Source organism: Bathycoccus prasinos (assembly GCF_002220235.1).
Source record: "Bathycoccus prasinos genomic : Chromosome_11".
Taxonomy (NCBI): Eukaryota; Viridiplantae; Chlorophyta; class Mamiellophyceae; order Mamiellales; family Bathycoccaceae; genus Bathycoccus; species Bathycoccus prasinos.
The window spans coordinates 1-15,786 of NC_023998.1; the positions used below are offsets into that span (position 1 = coordinate 1).

At 46.3% G+C, this 15,786-nt stretch overlaps 8 protein-coding genes across 8 annotated transcripts; 3 read left to right on the forward strand and 5 right to left on the reverse strand.

The window, feature by feature from the left end:
- Nucleotides 1-34: 34 nt before the first annotated feature.
- On the reverse strand, nucleotides 35-691 carry Bathy11g00010 (unknown protein; the record flags this gene model as incomplete). Its single annotated transcript, XM_007510172.1, has 1 exon — nucleotides 35-691. One exon carries the CDS (start codon nucleotides 689-691, stop codon nucleotides 35-37), a length of 657 nt encoding a protein of 218 aa, XP_007510234.1.
- Nucleotides 692-981: 290 nt separating this feature from the next.
- On the reverse strand, nucleotides 982-2,163 carry Bathy11g00020 (aldo/keto reductase; the record flags this gene model as incomplete). The annotated part of the gene is made up of 1 exon (XM_007510180.1): nucleotides 982-2,163. One exon carries the CDS (start codon nucleotides 2,161-2,163, stop codon nucleotides 982-984), a length of 1,182 nt encoding a protein of 393 aa, XP_007510242.1.
- A 132-nt stretch (nucleotides 2,164-2,295) lies between these two features.
- Nucleotides 2,296-5,862, forward strand: Bathy11g00030 (putative DNA helicase; the record flags this gene model as incomplete). The annotated part of the gene is made up of 1 exon (XM_007510126.1): nucleotides 2,296-5,862. One exon carries the CDS (start codon nucleotides 2,296-2,298, stop codon nucleotides 5,860-5,862), a length of 3,567 nt encoding a protein of 1,188 aa, XP_007510188.1.
- Nucleotides 5,863-5,924: 62 nt separating this feature from the next.
- Bathy11g00040 (unknown protein) lies at nucleotides 5,925-7,380 on the reverse strand (the record flags this gene model as incomplete). The annotated part of the gene is made up of 2 exons (XM_007510236.1): nucleotides 5,925-5,933; nucleotides 5,971-7,380. The coding sequence occupies 2 exons, from the start codon at nucleotides 7,378-7,380 to the stop codon at nucleotides 5,925-5,927; spliced, it is 1,419 nt and encodes a 472-aa protein (XP_007510298.1).
- Nucleotides 7,381-7,565: 185 nt separating this feature from the next.
- Bathy11g00050 (predicted protein) lies at nucleotides 7,566-9,667 on the forward strand (the record flags this gene model as incomplete). The annotated part of the gene is made up of 2 exons (XM_007510320.1): nucleotides 7,566-9,605; nucleotides 9,644-9,667. The coding sequence occupies 2 exons, from the start codon at nucleotides 7,566-7,568 to the stop codon at nucleotides 9,665-9,667; spliced, it is 2,064 nt and encodes a 687-aa protein (XP_007510382.1).
- A 77-nt stretch (nucleotides 9,668-9,744) lies between these two features.
- KAPA-synthase (8-amino-7-oxononanoate synthase) lies at nucleotides 9,745-11,349 on the reverse strand (the record flags this gene model as incomplete). The annotated part of the gene is made up of 1 exon (XM_007510237.1): nucleotides 9,745-11,349. One exon carries the CDS (start codon nucleotides 11,347-11,349, stop codon nucleotides 9,745-9,747), a length of 1,605 nt encoding a protein of 534 aa, XP_007510299.1.
- Nucleotides 11,350-11,512: 163 nt separating this feature from the next.
- Bathy11g00070 (predicted protein) lies at nucleotides 11,513-12,400 on the forward strand (the record flags this gene model as incomplete). Its single annotated transcript, XM_007510027.1, has 1 exon — nucleotides 11,513-12,400. The coding sequence occupies one exon, from the start codon at nucleotides 11,513-11,515 to the stop codon at nucleotides 12,398-12,400; it is 888 nt and encodes a 295-aa protein (XP_007510089.1).
- Nucleotides 12,401-12,462: 62 nt separating this feature from the next.
- Bathy11g00080 (predicted protein) lies at nucleotides 12,463-15,714 on the reverse strand (the record flags this gene model as incomplete). The annotated part of the gene is made up of 1 exon (XM_007510066.1): nucleotides 12,463-15,714. One exon carries the CDS (start codon nucleotides 15,712-15,714, stop codon nucleotides 12,463-12,465), a length of 3,252 nt encoding a protein of 1,083 aa, XP_007510128.1.
- Between the last annotated feature and the right edge of the window lie 72 nt (nucleotides 15,715-15,786).

The following is a 15,786-nucleotide window of genomic DNA, read 5'->3' on the forward strand; positions in this document are numbered from 1 at the left end:
AATTGCTCCGAAAACCCTACCACTAATCACTACGTTAGCCATTCATCGATTTCCACGTTTCTGAAATCTTTCTCAACTCGTCTGGAATCCCTTCTCGAGACCAATACGTTTGATGAACAATCCGAGGTATTTTCCTTTGTTGTCCAAATCGTCGCTCCAATCTCCGCTCGGCGTCTGGTTTTCTTGGTTTGGGAATACCAACGCGTTTGGCGATATTGTTATTGTTGTTGTTGTTTTTGTTGTTGTTGTTGTCGTTATCATTCTCAGTAAGAAAAGAAGAAGACAAAGAGGAAGAATTACGCCCTCGAACGCTTTTGAACAACATCGCGTCGACGCCGGCGTCGTGCTTGTGCACTTGGAATCGTCTACTATTACCCATCAACGATTTTAATTTCGTCTTTGCGCACTTTGAACCATCGATCCCACAGAACGAAGACAGGACGAATGCGATTATTAAAACAAGCGCCAACAGATATCGTCGTTTCATGTTGACGTTTCTTCTGAACAACCAGAAAAACTTTGGAACGCGAAATATGAAACCATTCCCGTTCAAGCACGGCACGACTATAGTGTTTATTCCGCGATGTTGCTTGTTTCTCGATATCATTGTTGCGCCACTTTCTACGTCCATACTTGTGAAGGGACTGTTCGAATCTTCGATCTCTTTCGCTTTGTTCACGCGCTCGCGCATTTTCGTGTGGTATTGTTTTTGTCTTCTTGTTCTCGCTTTGTTTTGTGATGAGAAGGTTGCAAGAGAAACGGAACGTGAACGAAGAATGAAGACGTGTTTAATTACGTAAGAAAGAGCACATTTCCTTTATTATTTGATGCATTGTTTTTCTTTTACGGAGAGGATAGAGGGTCTAGTCGTTCTGATTTGTGGTGTTAGTGTATCTTGTGCGCTAATTTGTCATTTTAATTAAATCTGGCGTGTTCATAAATCAAAAATTTAAGAAGGCAATATCATGTAGGGGATGAAATTCAAGCTGTTTGAAAGATGTTTTGCGATGTCGACACGCCTACTTTTTCGGCAGCCTTGTCCAATTCGGCAACCTCAGCCGCACTTAATCGCCACCCTAATGCGCCAAGATTATCCTCCAACTGCCGCACGTTCTTCGCTCCAGGGATCGGCACGGTGTCTTTACACATGCACCAATTGAGAGCGACTTGTGGAAGCGATTTTCCTCCGTGCGCATCCCCAACCTCTCTCATTATTTCCAAGAGAGTCGGTAACGGTGGCAGCACGCCTTTATAAGCTTGGCCTCTCAATCCAGGCGGTGGATTTTCCACGCTATATTTCCCCGTCAACAACCCGAGCGCAAGAGGACTGTATGCGATCAGTTTTATACCTAACTCGTCGCACGTTTCCTTTGTTCCATTTAGCTCCGGGAATCGAGATAAGAGATGATACTGCACTTGCAGCGTTGAAATCTTTACGCCTCTTGAACTCATATATTTGTGAATCTTTTGTAATTGCCTGGGACCATAATTAGACAATCCAACCGCGCCTATGATCCCTTCCTCGTACGCGTCTGCGATGCCGCTCCACAGAGCGCCTTCTTGAAGTGGTTGATAGTTCCCAGTGGACCAATGCAACTGTCCTAAATCAATCTTCTCTTTCCCGAACCTCTTTGCACTTTCCTTCGCCGCATTCACGAAACTGCTCGATGTTACTCGCCACGGGTATGGCGCAAACTTCGTCGCCAAAATGATATCGTTCTTCTTCGCGTCGTCGCCCGGATACTCTCTGATGAATTTACCTAACAGCTGCTCGCTCCGACCGTCTTTGCCGTACGAGTCTGCGCTATCAAATAGGCGCACTCCTCTGTCCACGGCTAAGTTGAAAACGCGCTGCAATTCATCGTCCATAGATTCTTCGTATCCCCAGACGAACGAGTTCCCCCAACTCCAACATCCCAAACCAAGTTCTCCGATATCTGTTAAAGGTTGTTGTTGTTGTTGTTCTATTGATGATAAAGAATAAGGAGCGTGAGAAAGCAAGGATGCCCCGCTTAAACCGATTAGCACGTCTCTTCTCTTCTGTGGCGTTGGTAACTTCTTCTTCTTGTTGTTGTTATTTGTTTCTGGTACATTCGTCGATGCGCAAACGTTCGCGCCGCGGCGGAACGAAGAAGAACAGGTTGGCGAAACGATGCGCGACATTTTTTGCGATTTTGGGGAGATTTTTGACGTTTCTAGTTTTCGTACAACTTTTTAGAATAATCATCATCATCATCATCACACTCGTTGATACGAAACACGGGCGCGGTATTGATGAAGACGGGGAATATGACAATGGGGGTGTCGTCAAGTTATAGCACTGTTAGTGATAGATGCATTCCATCTTCGATGACTACTACTTCGTACCACTCATCTTCCACCTCTCATCACGACCTCCGTCGTGGTTATCTTCGTCAACTTTCAAAACACCAACGAAAACAAAAACATCATCTTCAGAGTAACAACTGTACTCGACTTCGAGCTTCTTCTTCATCTTCTTCATCGAACGATAGCAATGAAATAGACGCGATGATATTCGAGTACGAACCAATTTATGAAAATGATATCAATGAAGATAGCGTAAACAACAACAGCAGCAACAGTTACGAAGCCGCCGTCGACTTTGATTTCGAAAGCTTTTTTCTTTCGTCGTCGTCACCATCATCAACTAAAGAGGAAGAGGGGGAAAAAATACTCGAAAAGATGGAGAGTTTCTACAAGTTTCCACTGGATGAATTCCAACGAGAAGCCACTCGCGTGCTCATTGATGGTCACTCTTTAGTCGTTAGCGCTCCTACCGGATCTGGGAAAACACTTATTGGCGAAACGACCATCATGAACGCTTTGATGAGAGGCAAGAAAGCGATATATACCACCCCTCTGAAAGCTCTGTCTAACCAAAAACTGCGAGAGTTTCAAAAGATGTTTGGCAAAAGAAAAGTCGGGTTGAAAACTGGCGACGTGGAAGTCAACGCGGAAAAAGCAGAAATTATGGTGATGACGACGGAAATTTTAAGGAATATGTTGTATTCGAGCGCGGCTGGAGGAGACATGGATAAGCGATTGGATGACGTAGGGGTGGTTATTCTCGACGAGGTCCATTACTTAGGCGACGCGTATCGAGGGACCGTTTGGGAGGAGACGATTATATATTGTCCATCGAATATTCAGCTGTTGTGCTTGTCTGCGACGATTGGAAATCCGGACGATTTATCCGGATGGATAGAAGAAGTGCGAAGGAATGGTGCCGACAACGAAAGAGCCGAAGAAAATGAAAACGAACAGTTGAAAAGCGTCCAGTGCAAAACGTTAGTTTCGAATTACCGGCCGGTGCCTCTGAATTGGTTTTATTCCATGAAACCAAACAGAGACTGGCCAGGTTTAGGTTATTTATTAAACTCCAGAGGTACGAAAATGAACGCGGAGCTGTATCCATTCACGGAGGAAGGGATTCAGGAGAGTTCTGCGCGATACGGCGGCGAACAGGAGAGTTATTACAACAACTATGATAATAATATTAACAGCAGGCGAGATAACGACCAAAAGTCGATGCGTCGAAGGCTCGTGCCTCACGTCGAAACCGCCGTAGGCCAATTGATTTCTGCAGACATGCTTCCCGCCGTTTGGTTTATCTTTTCTCGGAAAGGGTGCGACCAAGCGGTTGACTATTTGTGCCGCGATGCGGGCGCCTGCTTGGTCAGTCGCGAGGAGCAACTTGAAATTACGAAAGAAATTGACGCTTTCATTGCTTCCAACAGAGACGCCGTTCGACAAGAAATGATTGAGCCTTTGAAATGCGGCGTCGCATCCCACCACGCTGGGTTGTTACCAGCTTGGAAAGGTTTAGTCGAAGCGCTTTTTCAAAGAGGATTGGTGAAAGTAGTCTTTGCTACCGAAACGTTAGCTGCGGGAGTAAATATGCCGGCGAGGTGCACGGTAATGAGCGCGCTGAGTAAACGTGGCGACACTGGTCCACGCACGCTCACGTCCAACGAGTTCTTTCAAATGGCAGGCAGAGCTGGCCGGAGAGGTTTCGATGACGTTGGCTACGTCGTTTGCTTACAATCACCTTTTGATGGTCCGGAGGACGCGTTTAGTTTGGTTTCCGGCGAGCCGGAGAATTTGAAATCGCAATTCGCCATCAGTTACGGCATGGTTTTGAATCTTTTACGGGGCGATAAATCCTTGAATCAAATTCGAAGCATCGTAGAGAAAAGTTTCGGGAACTATCTCGGTGGTAAAGCGCGTTTGAGTCAAATGCGAGAGTTGAATCGCCTCTTGGATAAGCTCAACGCGTTGAAAGCGCAGGAAAGTAAAAGCGAAATCATACAAGATGGCATAGACGAAAGTGAATGGAACAGATTTGTAAAATTAGAAGAACGCTTACGCGTAGAGCAAGGATTATTAGAGCTTTTAGAATCGCAAAGTGAAGAAACGAAAGTGGAGAGTATGCGTGAAGACGTGTGGGATGCGCTGACGCTCGGAGAGGAAGGGGTGAAAATGATCGCAGTCGACGTAGGATGGCGAGTGGATCTCGTTGGGCAATCGTCGGTGAAAGGAACAACTTTTGGATTATTGGACGACGGATCGCTCGTCGTCGAGAAAGAAGAGTCCGTGACAGAGTTCTTTGCGAACGAAGACGTGGACGTGGACGGTATTTTTGAGATCGATTACATTGCAGAAGAAGATCCTGACGAGGACGGCGAGAAAGTCTCCCGCGAAACCATCGAGAGACGGAAACTTCGAGGATCGCTTCCTGTGCTCGTCGTCAGCGCACAAAGGCCGGAAGAAGCACCTTCTCCGTTGGGGGAGTTCACTGGTCTAGGTGCTGATGGCATGTGGTATCGATTCGATGCGCACAAAATCGTCTCAACGAGTTATATCGGCGCTTCCTCGAATGAAACCATGCCTTTCACAGAAATTCGCGAGTCGTGTGGCAATCCGCCTTCGGAGTCATCCATTCGCTGGAGACGTTCGAGCAAGTTATACCGTGCAAACGGAAACGCGAAGACGAGTGCCGCGGCTGCGAACTTACCGGGAACGTGCGATGCCTTCTCAATATTTGAAGAAGATGCGGACACCGCGAGTTACCTCGAAGCGCAGAGGAAAAAAATCGAGGGGATTCAGATCGATCTTGGCGAGTTGAGCAACGTAGGATTGCTTCGCCGAGAGATGAAGTTACAAAAGAAAAGAAGAGCAAAGTCTGATAAGCTGAGCGAGCGCACGCGCAAGTTAGAAGCACGAATTCGCGAGTATTCTGCCGCGGGATGGGACGATTTCATGCGCGTCGTGGATATTTTAGACCATCGAAACGCGCTCGTACGAGTAAGAAAGACAAGCGAAAACGACGACGAGGAAATTGAAATTCTCACGTTTGGCGAGGTGTGCATGGCTTTCCGAGGCGAAAACGAACTTTGGATAGGAACCGTACTCAGCGCCCTGCCGGAAACGATCTCCGTCACCAGTCTCGCGGGCGTTTGCGGCGCGATGTCTTCAGATGCGAATCGTGCTGTCAACGCGTACTACGGGCCGTCTGAAGAGCTCGACACGATACTCGCCTCTTTCGTTCCGGACCTCGAAGATATTGCCGATCTTCAATACGCATCTCGTATAGACAACGCTCCGCTCAGCCTTTCGCAAGACCTCGCCGCTTTACTCGAACAGTGGGCGAGCGGGGTGAGTTGGTCGCAGATTAAGACCGATACGTCTTTGCAAGAGGGTGATATTGCGAGAGTTTTCAAACGCACCGCCGAACTCTTGGCGCAAATTCCGCGCGCTCCGTATGTTTCCGAACAACTCAAAAAAACCGCGAAAGAAGCCGAGAGAATTGTTAATAGACCGCCAATCAGTGATTTGTTGTAAATTTAGTAGTCACGTGTTCTATACTGTTACATCCTGTTGCCGTCTATTTCTCCTCCTAATATCTACTGGAACTCTCAGCACCGGAGCTTTCCTGCTAAAGTCGCGCACGATCTCGTTGACTAAAGCGTCTACAAATGCGTTTACTTCTGCTTTTTCTCTAGCATTTCTCGCTACTTCGAGAGCAGCTTGATCTCTTCTCCTTTGACGATCTTCTCTCCAAGCTTTCTTCTCGTCTGCAATCCTTTTCTTCTCTTTCATTTCTCTCTTCTTTTCATCTTCCAACTTTTCTTTTTCCTTGCGAAGTTCCTCCAGCTTTACTCTCAAGAGTTCAGCCTTTTCGCGCTGTTTCTTAAACGCGATCTTTTCGAGTCGCTTTTTTTCTGCAAGATCGCGTTCTTTCTCCTCTTTACGTTCTCTGTTCCTTTTCTGTAGCGCAGATTCTTTTGCCGCAGCTTTTACCACGTCGACAAAGTTTATAAGCTTAGTTGGTTTCTTTTCCTTCTTTGAAGTTGTCGCCGGGGTGGCGGCTTTTGTACGACCGCAGTCACTCTCACCGTTGCTTACTGGTATCGAGGCAAGTATTTCTCTCTCTTTTACCTTTGCTTGCGTCGCCAGCATCTTTGCACGTTTCCACGCCGCGTTCGAGGCACTGCGCACAGTAGCAGCGATGAGCGCCTCCAAAACCTCTTCAATTGTGAGCACCGTTTGCGCGTCGACATCTTTTTCTCTCACCGCATTCATGTACGACGGTCTTTTTCGTTCACGCCGCGAACGCGGACTACGCCTCTGAAATGAAGATGGATTTGATTTCTTCGTTTTTTCCGTCATGTCGTCGCTGCTTTCGTTCTTTCTATCTTTGGTGGTGTTCTCTCGCGAAAGAACTAGTCTCTTCGCCTCTTTTGCTCGCGAAGTGAGCAACATTCGTTTGTCGTTGGCTTCTTTCTCCTCCTTCTCCTTCTTCTCTTTCGCTTTCCTCTCTCGTTCTTCTCGCCGAGTTTTCGCTCGCTCTATATCTCGCGCACGTCGTTCGCGTATCGAGGAGGAGGACTTTATTGATGATGATATCAATAATGATGTTGTCGAAGGCTTTGCTCTACTCGATGACGAAGAGGTCGACGCGTTCGTTTGTACCCGTTCGTCTTGTTCGATTTTAGTCCGCGTATTTTTGCCTCCTTCTCTTTGATGTCCTTTTTGTCGTCCCCTAATAATAGGGGAGCGCGCGAAGGAGGAGGATAACGATGCCGTCATCATCGTAGATTCGATACCGCAGGTAGTTACATGCTTCTTGTCTTTCATGCTTTTACACGCTCGAACTCGTTTGCAGCACTCTTCAATCGCCTCAGAGTCGCGCAAAGCGGCTCGTGAAACCGTCGCGTCGTTGAGCTTGCACCCCTCTCGCAAATATTTCGCGTGTTTCAGAAGTCGTCGGAGAGAAAAAGAGAAAGACGGGGAGGATGTCTTTGAATAAGGTAAATCATCGGCATCATCACCCTCTAATAATGCGAGCAGTTCGTCCATTATTATATATGAGCGCGGCGGTGAGCTGAATCTGTACGCGCGCGAATGAAAGGAAGAGAGAAGAAAGAGGTTTTCGCAAACTAAAAATTCGCCTATTTTTAGCTCCTTTTTGAAAAATGATTTGCTCGACAGCTTTCTAAAAATCACCTTTTACCTCACTTCTCAACTCGTAAGAGTACGACGATATGAAGCTCGTAATAATCACCAACAATCCGAGCGGTGCGCAAGCAGAGGTACAGAAAGCGCTGCTGAGACGATTCGAAGAATGTTTGCGTGCTGAAGAGAAAAGAGGTGAAGAAGAAAGAGAAGAAGAAGAAAATGCAATCGTCGTCGGCCTTCCCCGGCACTTCGAGTTGGCAATACCTACTGCTACCGCGCATAAAGGCGTTGTCGTTCTCGACGTCTCGCACGAGAAACTCGTAACTTCGTCGCCATTGGGATGGATGCTAAAGAAGAACCTGTCGTTTAAATACGCAAATAGGATTATGCCTATCGATGAAACGTTTTCCGTTTGGGATGAAGAAATTGGAGAAGAAGCGTTGAGAGAAAATGTCAGAGACTTTATTCGAAGAAAAAAGCGGAAGAATGTCATCATCGGGAATACCATTATTTGGTGCCGTCGAGATGATTTACCGAAGAGCAACGATATAAAGCTCACAGACGAGAAGATGTTGCGAAGAACGCTGGAGAGCGTATTGGATGAAAAAAATGGAAGACCGGAACTATTAACAACGAAGGTTAACAGCGACGTTCTCGTCGTGTCTCATTTCCGTTCTGGTACGAATCAGCGCGCGCCAACGTTCGGGCTAGCTTTAATACCTCGAGAATATTGCGAAAAGATGAAAAAAGGAGATTCATTAGAAGTGAGAAGATTTTTGAAACCAAACGATATAGATAGAAGAGGAGAAAACGGGAGAAAGGAGAGAAGAGATGCACCAGATGCGAATGCTGTTCCGAAAGAAAATAGTTCGGCCAACTCGCAGTGTCAACTGTGCGAAAGATTTTTCATGTCGCGAAACGCGGTTTTTCGGCACCTCGACGCGTGCGATAAGAATCCTTTGAATAGTTGCAAAGAAGATAGTAGTAGTACAATAGCAAATCACGATAACGTTCCGATATTAACATCATCGAGTTGCGTGAAGCATGAAAAGAAGCGCAAGCGAGAAGAAAAGCCACCCCCATATTCAAACGCGGATGTTTGGTTCGGTGGATTTCCGAAAGAACACGCGACGATGAAAGGACTTTCTCAACTCCTTTGGAATCTGAATCTGAATTTGAAAAGTATCCAGGCGCCGAAAGTGTTGTGGATTTGTAAAAAAGGATGGCGAGCAAAGACGAAGAATAAGGAATGGCTCTCGTATGCGTTTCTGAGATTTCGCGATCAGGCAGAAGCAGAAATGGCAATTACAGTTTTAAACGGCATTAATACGAAGTTTGGCAGCGATTTTTGCTATGCTGGTGATTGCAGTAACGAATATCGTCTCAAAGCAAACGCGCGTTCGAAAGAAAAGCACGTATTGGATGTCTCTGCAACGCGTTCGGTGGAGAGGAACGCGGATCCCCTAGAAAAAAAAATATACTACGCGTGGCTTCGCGAAGTGCGCGATGAACGCGGTGACGAGACTGGAAAGCACATGGAAATGCAAGAATGTGCGGAGCATCCAGAAACGTATTCGTGGTTGAATTATGACAGTGGACGTGAATTGATAGACGTGGAAGGAGTGCCGGTTCCTCAGGATATGCTCACAAGGCTGTTGAAGTGCTTGCAAGAGTATCGGTGGTCGGCTCTCTCGCATCGGCCGTCGATGGAATCTCAGCATTATCTGGTTTTAAAAAGAAAGTCAAAGGAAACTAGCAACTGTGCGACGAAGATCTCAGAAGATGATGTTTTGCGCGCTTGTTGCGAAGATATCATGGTTAACTTCGCCGAAAAGGATTTCGAGTACGATTCCTTGGCGATAACGAAGAATTTCGTCGCGTCGCCGCACGTCGATAAGGACGATATGAGTTATCAGTTTGCTTTGTCCTTGGGTGACTTTGATTCGGGTGGCGAATTAATGGTTGAAAACCGCCTCGGGACGAAAAGGTACAGAGTAAATACCAAAAATAGAATAGCAAAGTGTGACGGACGATCGTGCCATTGGGTTCGCGGATATTCGGGTGATAGATATAGCGTGATTTGGTACGTGAATGACAAGAAGAATTTCACTCCACAAACGTTCGATGTCGACGAATGTTTTCAACCCTTTATTTCGAACGACAGAGAAGAAGACAGTGGTGGTGCTGATGGTGGTGGACTTTGGGACGACGAAGGCGTTTACGATAGACCTTGGCATTAATTAATCCCACATGATATGGATATCTTTACAATCGAGACGTAAATATTGATTCTCCCGGTGAGAATGAAAAGGCTTCGTTCAGCGCAGCACCCAACTCATCGAGATCTTTCATCGTATGCATTGCGTTTATTGCCAAACGAATAACGCACTCATTATCAGGAACAGTGGGCGGACGAATCGCGGGCGCGTGAAAGCCGCGAAGCAAGAGATGCTTCGCCACGCGCAAAGCCGTCTGTTCATCACCGCAGAATATAGGCACGATGTGTGAGTCTCGGATATCAAACGCGCTTTGCACGCATCCAGATACAATTTTATTCTTTTTAACCGTCACTGCGTTATTGCTGTTATGCTTCGATCGCAAGACATCGTTGTGAAAATAATGCACATTTCTCCATAACTTATTCGCAAGATCTGGTCTTTCGAGTGCGATATCCAGAGCTTCGATTGCTGCGACAACGATTGGCGCAGGTAGCGATGTCGAGTAAATTTGTCCGCGACCTCTGGAAAGGAGAATCGATTTCATTTCTTCCGAGCAGCAAGCGAATCCACCGTGTGCACCAATCGCTTTGGACAGCGTTCCAATTGCAATATCAACATCATTTTGCGCGTCCTGCGCTTCCGCGAGCCCACCTCCAAATTCGCCGTAGACGAGTGTCGAATGCGCCTCGTCCACAATTAACAAGAACGGATAATTCTTCTTCAAAGAACCTAAACGTTTAATATTGGCAACATCTCCGTCTATGGAGAAAATTGCATCTGTGACGACAATCTTACGTTTCGCTGAGGACTTTTTCAGCCTCGCTTCCAAATCGTCGTAGTCTAGGTGTTTGAAGATTGAAACGCGCGCCTTGGCGAGTCGACATCCGTCTACGATGGACGCGTGGTTGAGCGCGTCGCTAAATATCTCAACCTCTAACGTAGAGGAGTCTACATTTGCTACTCTATCATTTAAGCTACTGTCATCATGTCTCTTTATAAATACACTTTCTGCTAACGTTTGTAGAACTGAAATGTTCGCGGCGAAACCCGTGGGAAACAACACGCAACTGCTCTTCCGTTCTAAATTTGCCAACTTCTCTTCGAGCGCTCGATGATAATTCGTGTATCCAGCTATGAGCTGGGACGCGCGATATCCCGCACCAAATTCTAAAGCGGCGCGTGCAAACGCCCGACGAACGCGAGCGTTCGCGCTCAATCCAAGATAATCGTTCGACGAAAAAAGAGTAACGACTTTGAAGGAGTCGCTTTTCGTTGAAGAATCGGTTGTTGTTGTTGTTGTTGTCGATGATGTTGTTGTTATTCCTGAGCTGCTTCCATTATTAAGCCATCTCTCGTACGTTTCCTTATCTACTCGAGCGCGCACGGAATCAACCGAAACTGTTGGTACATCGCTTATGTTACTCTTGCTCGCATCTCTTCCTGTATCGTAAAACTCTTCAACACCTAATTTGGTTTTTAACGAAAGTGGTTTCAAGTCTCGTAACAACCCTCGAGATTTAAGATGAGACAGAGTCTCTTTCATCCATATCGTCCAAGGTTCTGATACAAACGCCACATATGGAGAGGAGGAGGAGGAGGAGGAAGTATTAGACCGAAAAGGAGGAAGAGGAGGAGGAGGAGGAGAAGTCATAACTTATTCTGGCGTGCAAGTGACTTCGAGTGGATTTTTTCCTCTCTTAACTCTTTTTGTCTTTTTGCTCCTGCTTCAAAATTGCACACACACGTCAAAACATCAAAACGTGAACAAAAACGGGTTGGAAAGAAGAAGAAGAAGAAGAAGAAGAAGAATGGTGATGGCCGATGACACTGTAAACACAGACTTTGTTGCTCCATCGACATCAGCGAAGCGTCCTGCGTCCCCTACTACGGATAATCTTCAACAACAACAAACCGGTGACGCGAGTAGAAATAAAAAACAACACACCAAAAACGAAGAAGAAGAAGAAGATTTCAAAAATCAGACGATAATCCGCCAGCTCGTTGAGAACTCAATCGGTAACATTCTCTTACAAAATGGAGAGGGAAAAGAACGAAAAACGAATATTATCGCGCCGCACGTGAAGGAAGGCTCCAGAATTGAAATTCGTTGGGTGATTCAGAATACGCTTTCAGACGAGGAAAATGTAGTAAAAACGAACAGCGAGACGAAAAGAATAAAAGAAGAGATTGTCTGGTGGGGCGCCACGGTCACAAAGCGAAGAGAAGAAGACAATACCGCCACCAACAGTAAGAACGACGTGTGTGATATCCTTTACGACGCTCGAACGGAAGAATTTCCAGCGGAAGCGGGTAAAATTGTGTTAATGTCCGAACACGAGTGCTCGGACGGCGACGACCCGAGTATGAAATTTTATTGGAGAAAGGAAGGCGATTCTACTTTTTACGTAGAGGATGAAGGAGAGGATGATGTGGATGAAGAAATGACGATGCAAGACGTGCTCGAGTATCAGACGAAAATTGACGGAGATACCGGAGATGGAGATACATTAGCGAACGCGAGCGAAAAGGCGTTTGGGACGTTGCCGATGGACCAACAACTCAGATTAGCTACTGGGTTCGCGCAGATGAAAGGGAAGTTAATGGAGAAATTACGTGAGATTTCGGAGAGGAACGGTGCTGGATACACGGTGACAAAGGATGACATGGAGCGCATAATGTTGGAGTTGAGAAACGAATCGTAATTTGAGACGTTGCACGACGTGGGGTAAAAATATTAGGTACATCATACTCTTTGTCTTGCGCTTTAAAATCTACGTCTGTTCCCATTCTTTGAAGCGCCGCCTTGGGCTCTTCGTTTGTTTTTAACAATAAGACCACCTTGGCCGCCGGATTTGAAGTCACTTTCTTGCTTTTCGAGGAATGATAACACTTCTTTGTGTTTTGCGTCTCTTTCCTCGGCTTCTGCAGCTTTTTCTTGCTCGCGCGCGTGATGCATAAACTGGTTATCTTTGCGAAGCTCACGCACGGTTCCTCTCGCTTCTTTTCGCAACTCTTTCTTGAGCTTTCTGTTTTCCGCACGTTCTCTATTCGGATCGTAATCGCGTCCTTTCTGAAAGCCATCTTCTTCGTACATTGGATTGAACTGTTTAATAGCTTCAACCGACTTTGTGTGCCAAGCGAGCGAGAGGCGAACGCTACTTTTCTTCGTCTCGCAAATTTCGTTATGCATCGTTTCGCACATTTTCAAAATGCCGTCGTACACCGCACCGTCTTTTTTCCCGAACGTTTTTAACGAACGCATTAATCTGTTCAGCGCGACTTGCACTTTCTGCAACATTTCAGGCGCGCATGCTACTTTTTGGACGGGTTTGATGAGATTTCCGAGCGTCGAAATCGCATATCGAAGCATTGCCACGCGTTCGTGGGCAGCTGATTCTGCCACTGCTTTTGTTTTCTTTCGATGTCGTGACGACAACAACTTCGCCAGAGACAGCACTTCAATCGTCTCTGAGGATGACTTTTTCCCGTTCCCTGTATGTGCAAAAGGCCGCAACCATGATCCACCACACTGCTCTTGAAGATGCATCGGTAATCCTTCGTTCCATGTTTGTTTGCACTTCTCATTCTCAGCTGAGGCGTGGACCATAGCAGTGAGTAAATTGAGAGCCTCTGGAAAAATGCGCATGGCAGGAACGACGTACGCGCTCGCGAGAGCACATAAAACCACCGCACAATTTGCGTCGTTGGTTGATCGAACGGCGCAATGTGAGAGCACGTTTCCTATGTACAACGACGCCGGCGTAGTGACGGCGTGCTGCTTATCCGTAGAACTGAAGATATCCGCAAATAATCCAAGAAGTAATATTGTCCTCGCCGGCGGTAAACCAGTTTCGCCCAATCGCAAAGCTTTTTGCAACCTCTTGCCCATCTTTTCAATGCGCGCTTTCGCTGCAGTGGCGGCATAAAACGGAACTTGCGTTGCGATTTCAGAAATGTGCTTTGTGATAACATTCAAATCTGCGACTGGCAAATTATCTTTGCCGCATAACGTTTCAAAACGTTGAAGTAAAAGTCCGAGAAGCATTTGAATTTTTCGTCTATTTTCAGTCGCTAAAGTTGGTGCGTTGCACACGCGCATGCGAGTAAGCACAATCGAAACTTCATCAGAAGTGTACTTAGTTAAGAAAGTTTCGAATGCTTCAAACGTTTCGGGAACATCAAACGTATACGGGATTTCTGACGAGCCTGCTTCCATTGCTTCTTCAGCGCGAAGAAGATCATCTCGAGCTTTGGCATCCTTCTTCTTTTTTACTTCTTTGGATTTTTTCAGGGCATTGTCGTCGTCATCGTCATCATCGCTGACTTCTTTTGAATCATCATCGAAAAGAATTTCTCTATTCATGATATCATCATCATCGTCATTGTCATCGTCGTCGTCGTCGTCGTCGTCGTCGCTTCCTGTGCCCTCATGAATCTTTGCACTCTTCTCTACTTTCTTCTTGACTTCTACTCCATCGTTGAGAATCCCAAGTTCCCTTAACCGATTTTTACCTTTTTCTAGTTTCTCATCCATCTTGTTCGCTTCTTTACGGAACTTTCCAGTCTCATCTAAATCGTCGACGTCGTCGTCGTCACTTTCGTCTGAATCTTCCTCGTCGTCTTCATCTTCGTCTTCTTCTTCCTCAAAAATTTCATCGTCGTCTTCGCCGAGCTCAAAATCGTCATCGAGATCTTCACCGCCTACTCTCGCTGTCAAAAGTTGACCACAACTTTCTCCATTCTCTTTTTCTAATTTGCGCGCTTTGTGTCTTCTCAAGGCGTACCCTCCTAAGGGTGCATCCTCGTCCTCGCCGTTCCTTCTCTCGTCGTCCTCGTCGTCCTCCGAGAGATCTCCTCGCATACGCTTCAATCTCGCGCGTTCAGCTTCCTCGAGCTGTCGCTTTTGTCTCGCTTCGATTTGCTCTGATGTCTTTTCCCTTTCCGCGGCATGAGCTCTCGCATCTAAAGCTAATGATTTCGCAATCTTATCGTAATCACTTTTCGTATCGTCTTCTTTCGGTAATCCCGATTGCAAAATGTTCAAGGAAGTATTTTTGTTGGTTGGTTTCAAATGACCGACTGCTTTTCGCAGCGCGCCTTGTAACAAACCGCCTTGACTGATGACTCTAAAATCCGCGTCGAGTTTATCCAAAAGTTCTTCATCGTCGTCGCGTTGTTTTGCTTTCTCGGCTTTATACATTTTACTCTTCGCGATGAGTTCGTCCATGACTTCCTTTTTCGTTTTTCTTCTCTCCATACCTGTATCTTCGTCGCCGTTTTTATCGCCGTCGTCGTCATCGTCATCGCCATCCTCGGCTGTGCTCTTTCTTTCTTTCCGTCGAAATCCACCGGTATTATCATCATCATCACGTCCATTTTTGTTGTCGTCAAAATCGCCTCCACCAAAATGCATTCTTCGCGTCATTTCTTCGTTCATCAATCGTCTCGTGCCGTTCTCGTCGTCAGAATCCGAATCGAACTTTGCGTTTGCTATTCTCCTTTCATTCAGAGGTTTACCGAGATGCGTCAACGACATCAAATTTCCCTTATTGATACTGTCGCCATTGCCCTCGTCTTCATCGTCGTCGTTCTCGTTTCCTTCGAGCGAATACGTATTCTTTCGCTTCTTTCTCAGTTGTCCCAACCGCGCTCGCGCCAAGCGTCCGATTGACTTTTCCTCCTGCGTCAAGTTGTTGTCCAACTCTCCGAACCGTAAATCTACGAAAGCATTCGCTTTTCCGCTCAATTTGTGTTCCACTAACAAAGTTCTCTCCCGTCGTTCGAATCCTTCCCTTCTCGCTTTCAAAACGTTACCGCTTTTTCCTTTGATTTTCCGTCCTAAAATCTCGAATTTTTGCTTTGAACTTTTTCTATCGAAAACGGAAGCGTTGTCTTCGGCTTTTTTGTTGTTTTCCCAATCGCTCGCTCCTGCTCCTCCTCCGCTGGCTTCGAAATGCTTGTACTTCTTCACGCGAGGGTTGGACGGTTTCGACGGTTTCTTCTTCTTTTTCGCCATGGTTTTTATTCCGACGAATCAAGCGTTGAAGTAGAAGAAAAGGGTTGTCGTGTGTTTCTCGAGTCTGCCGAA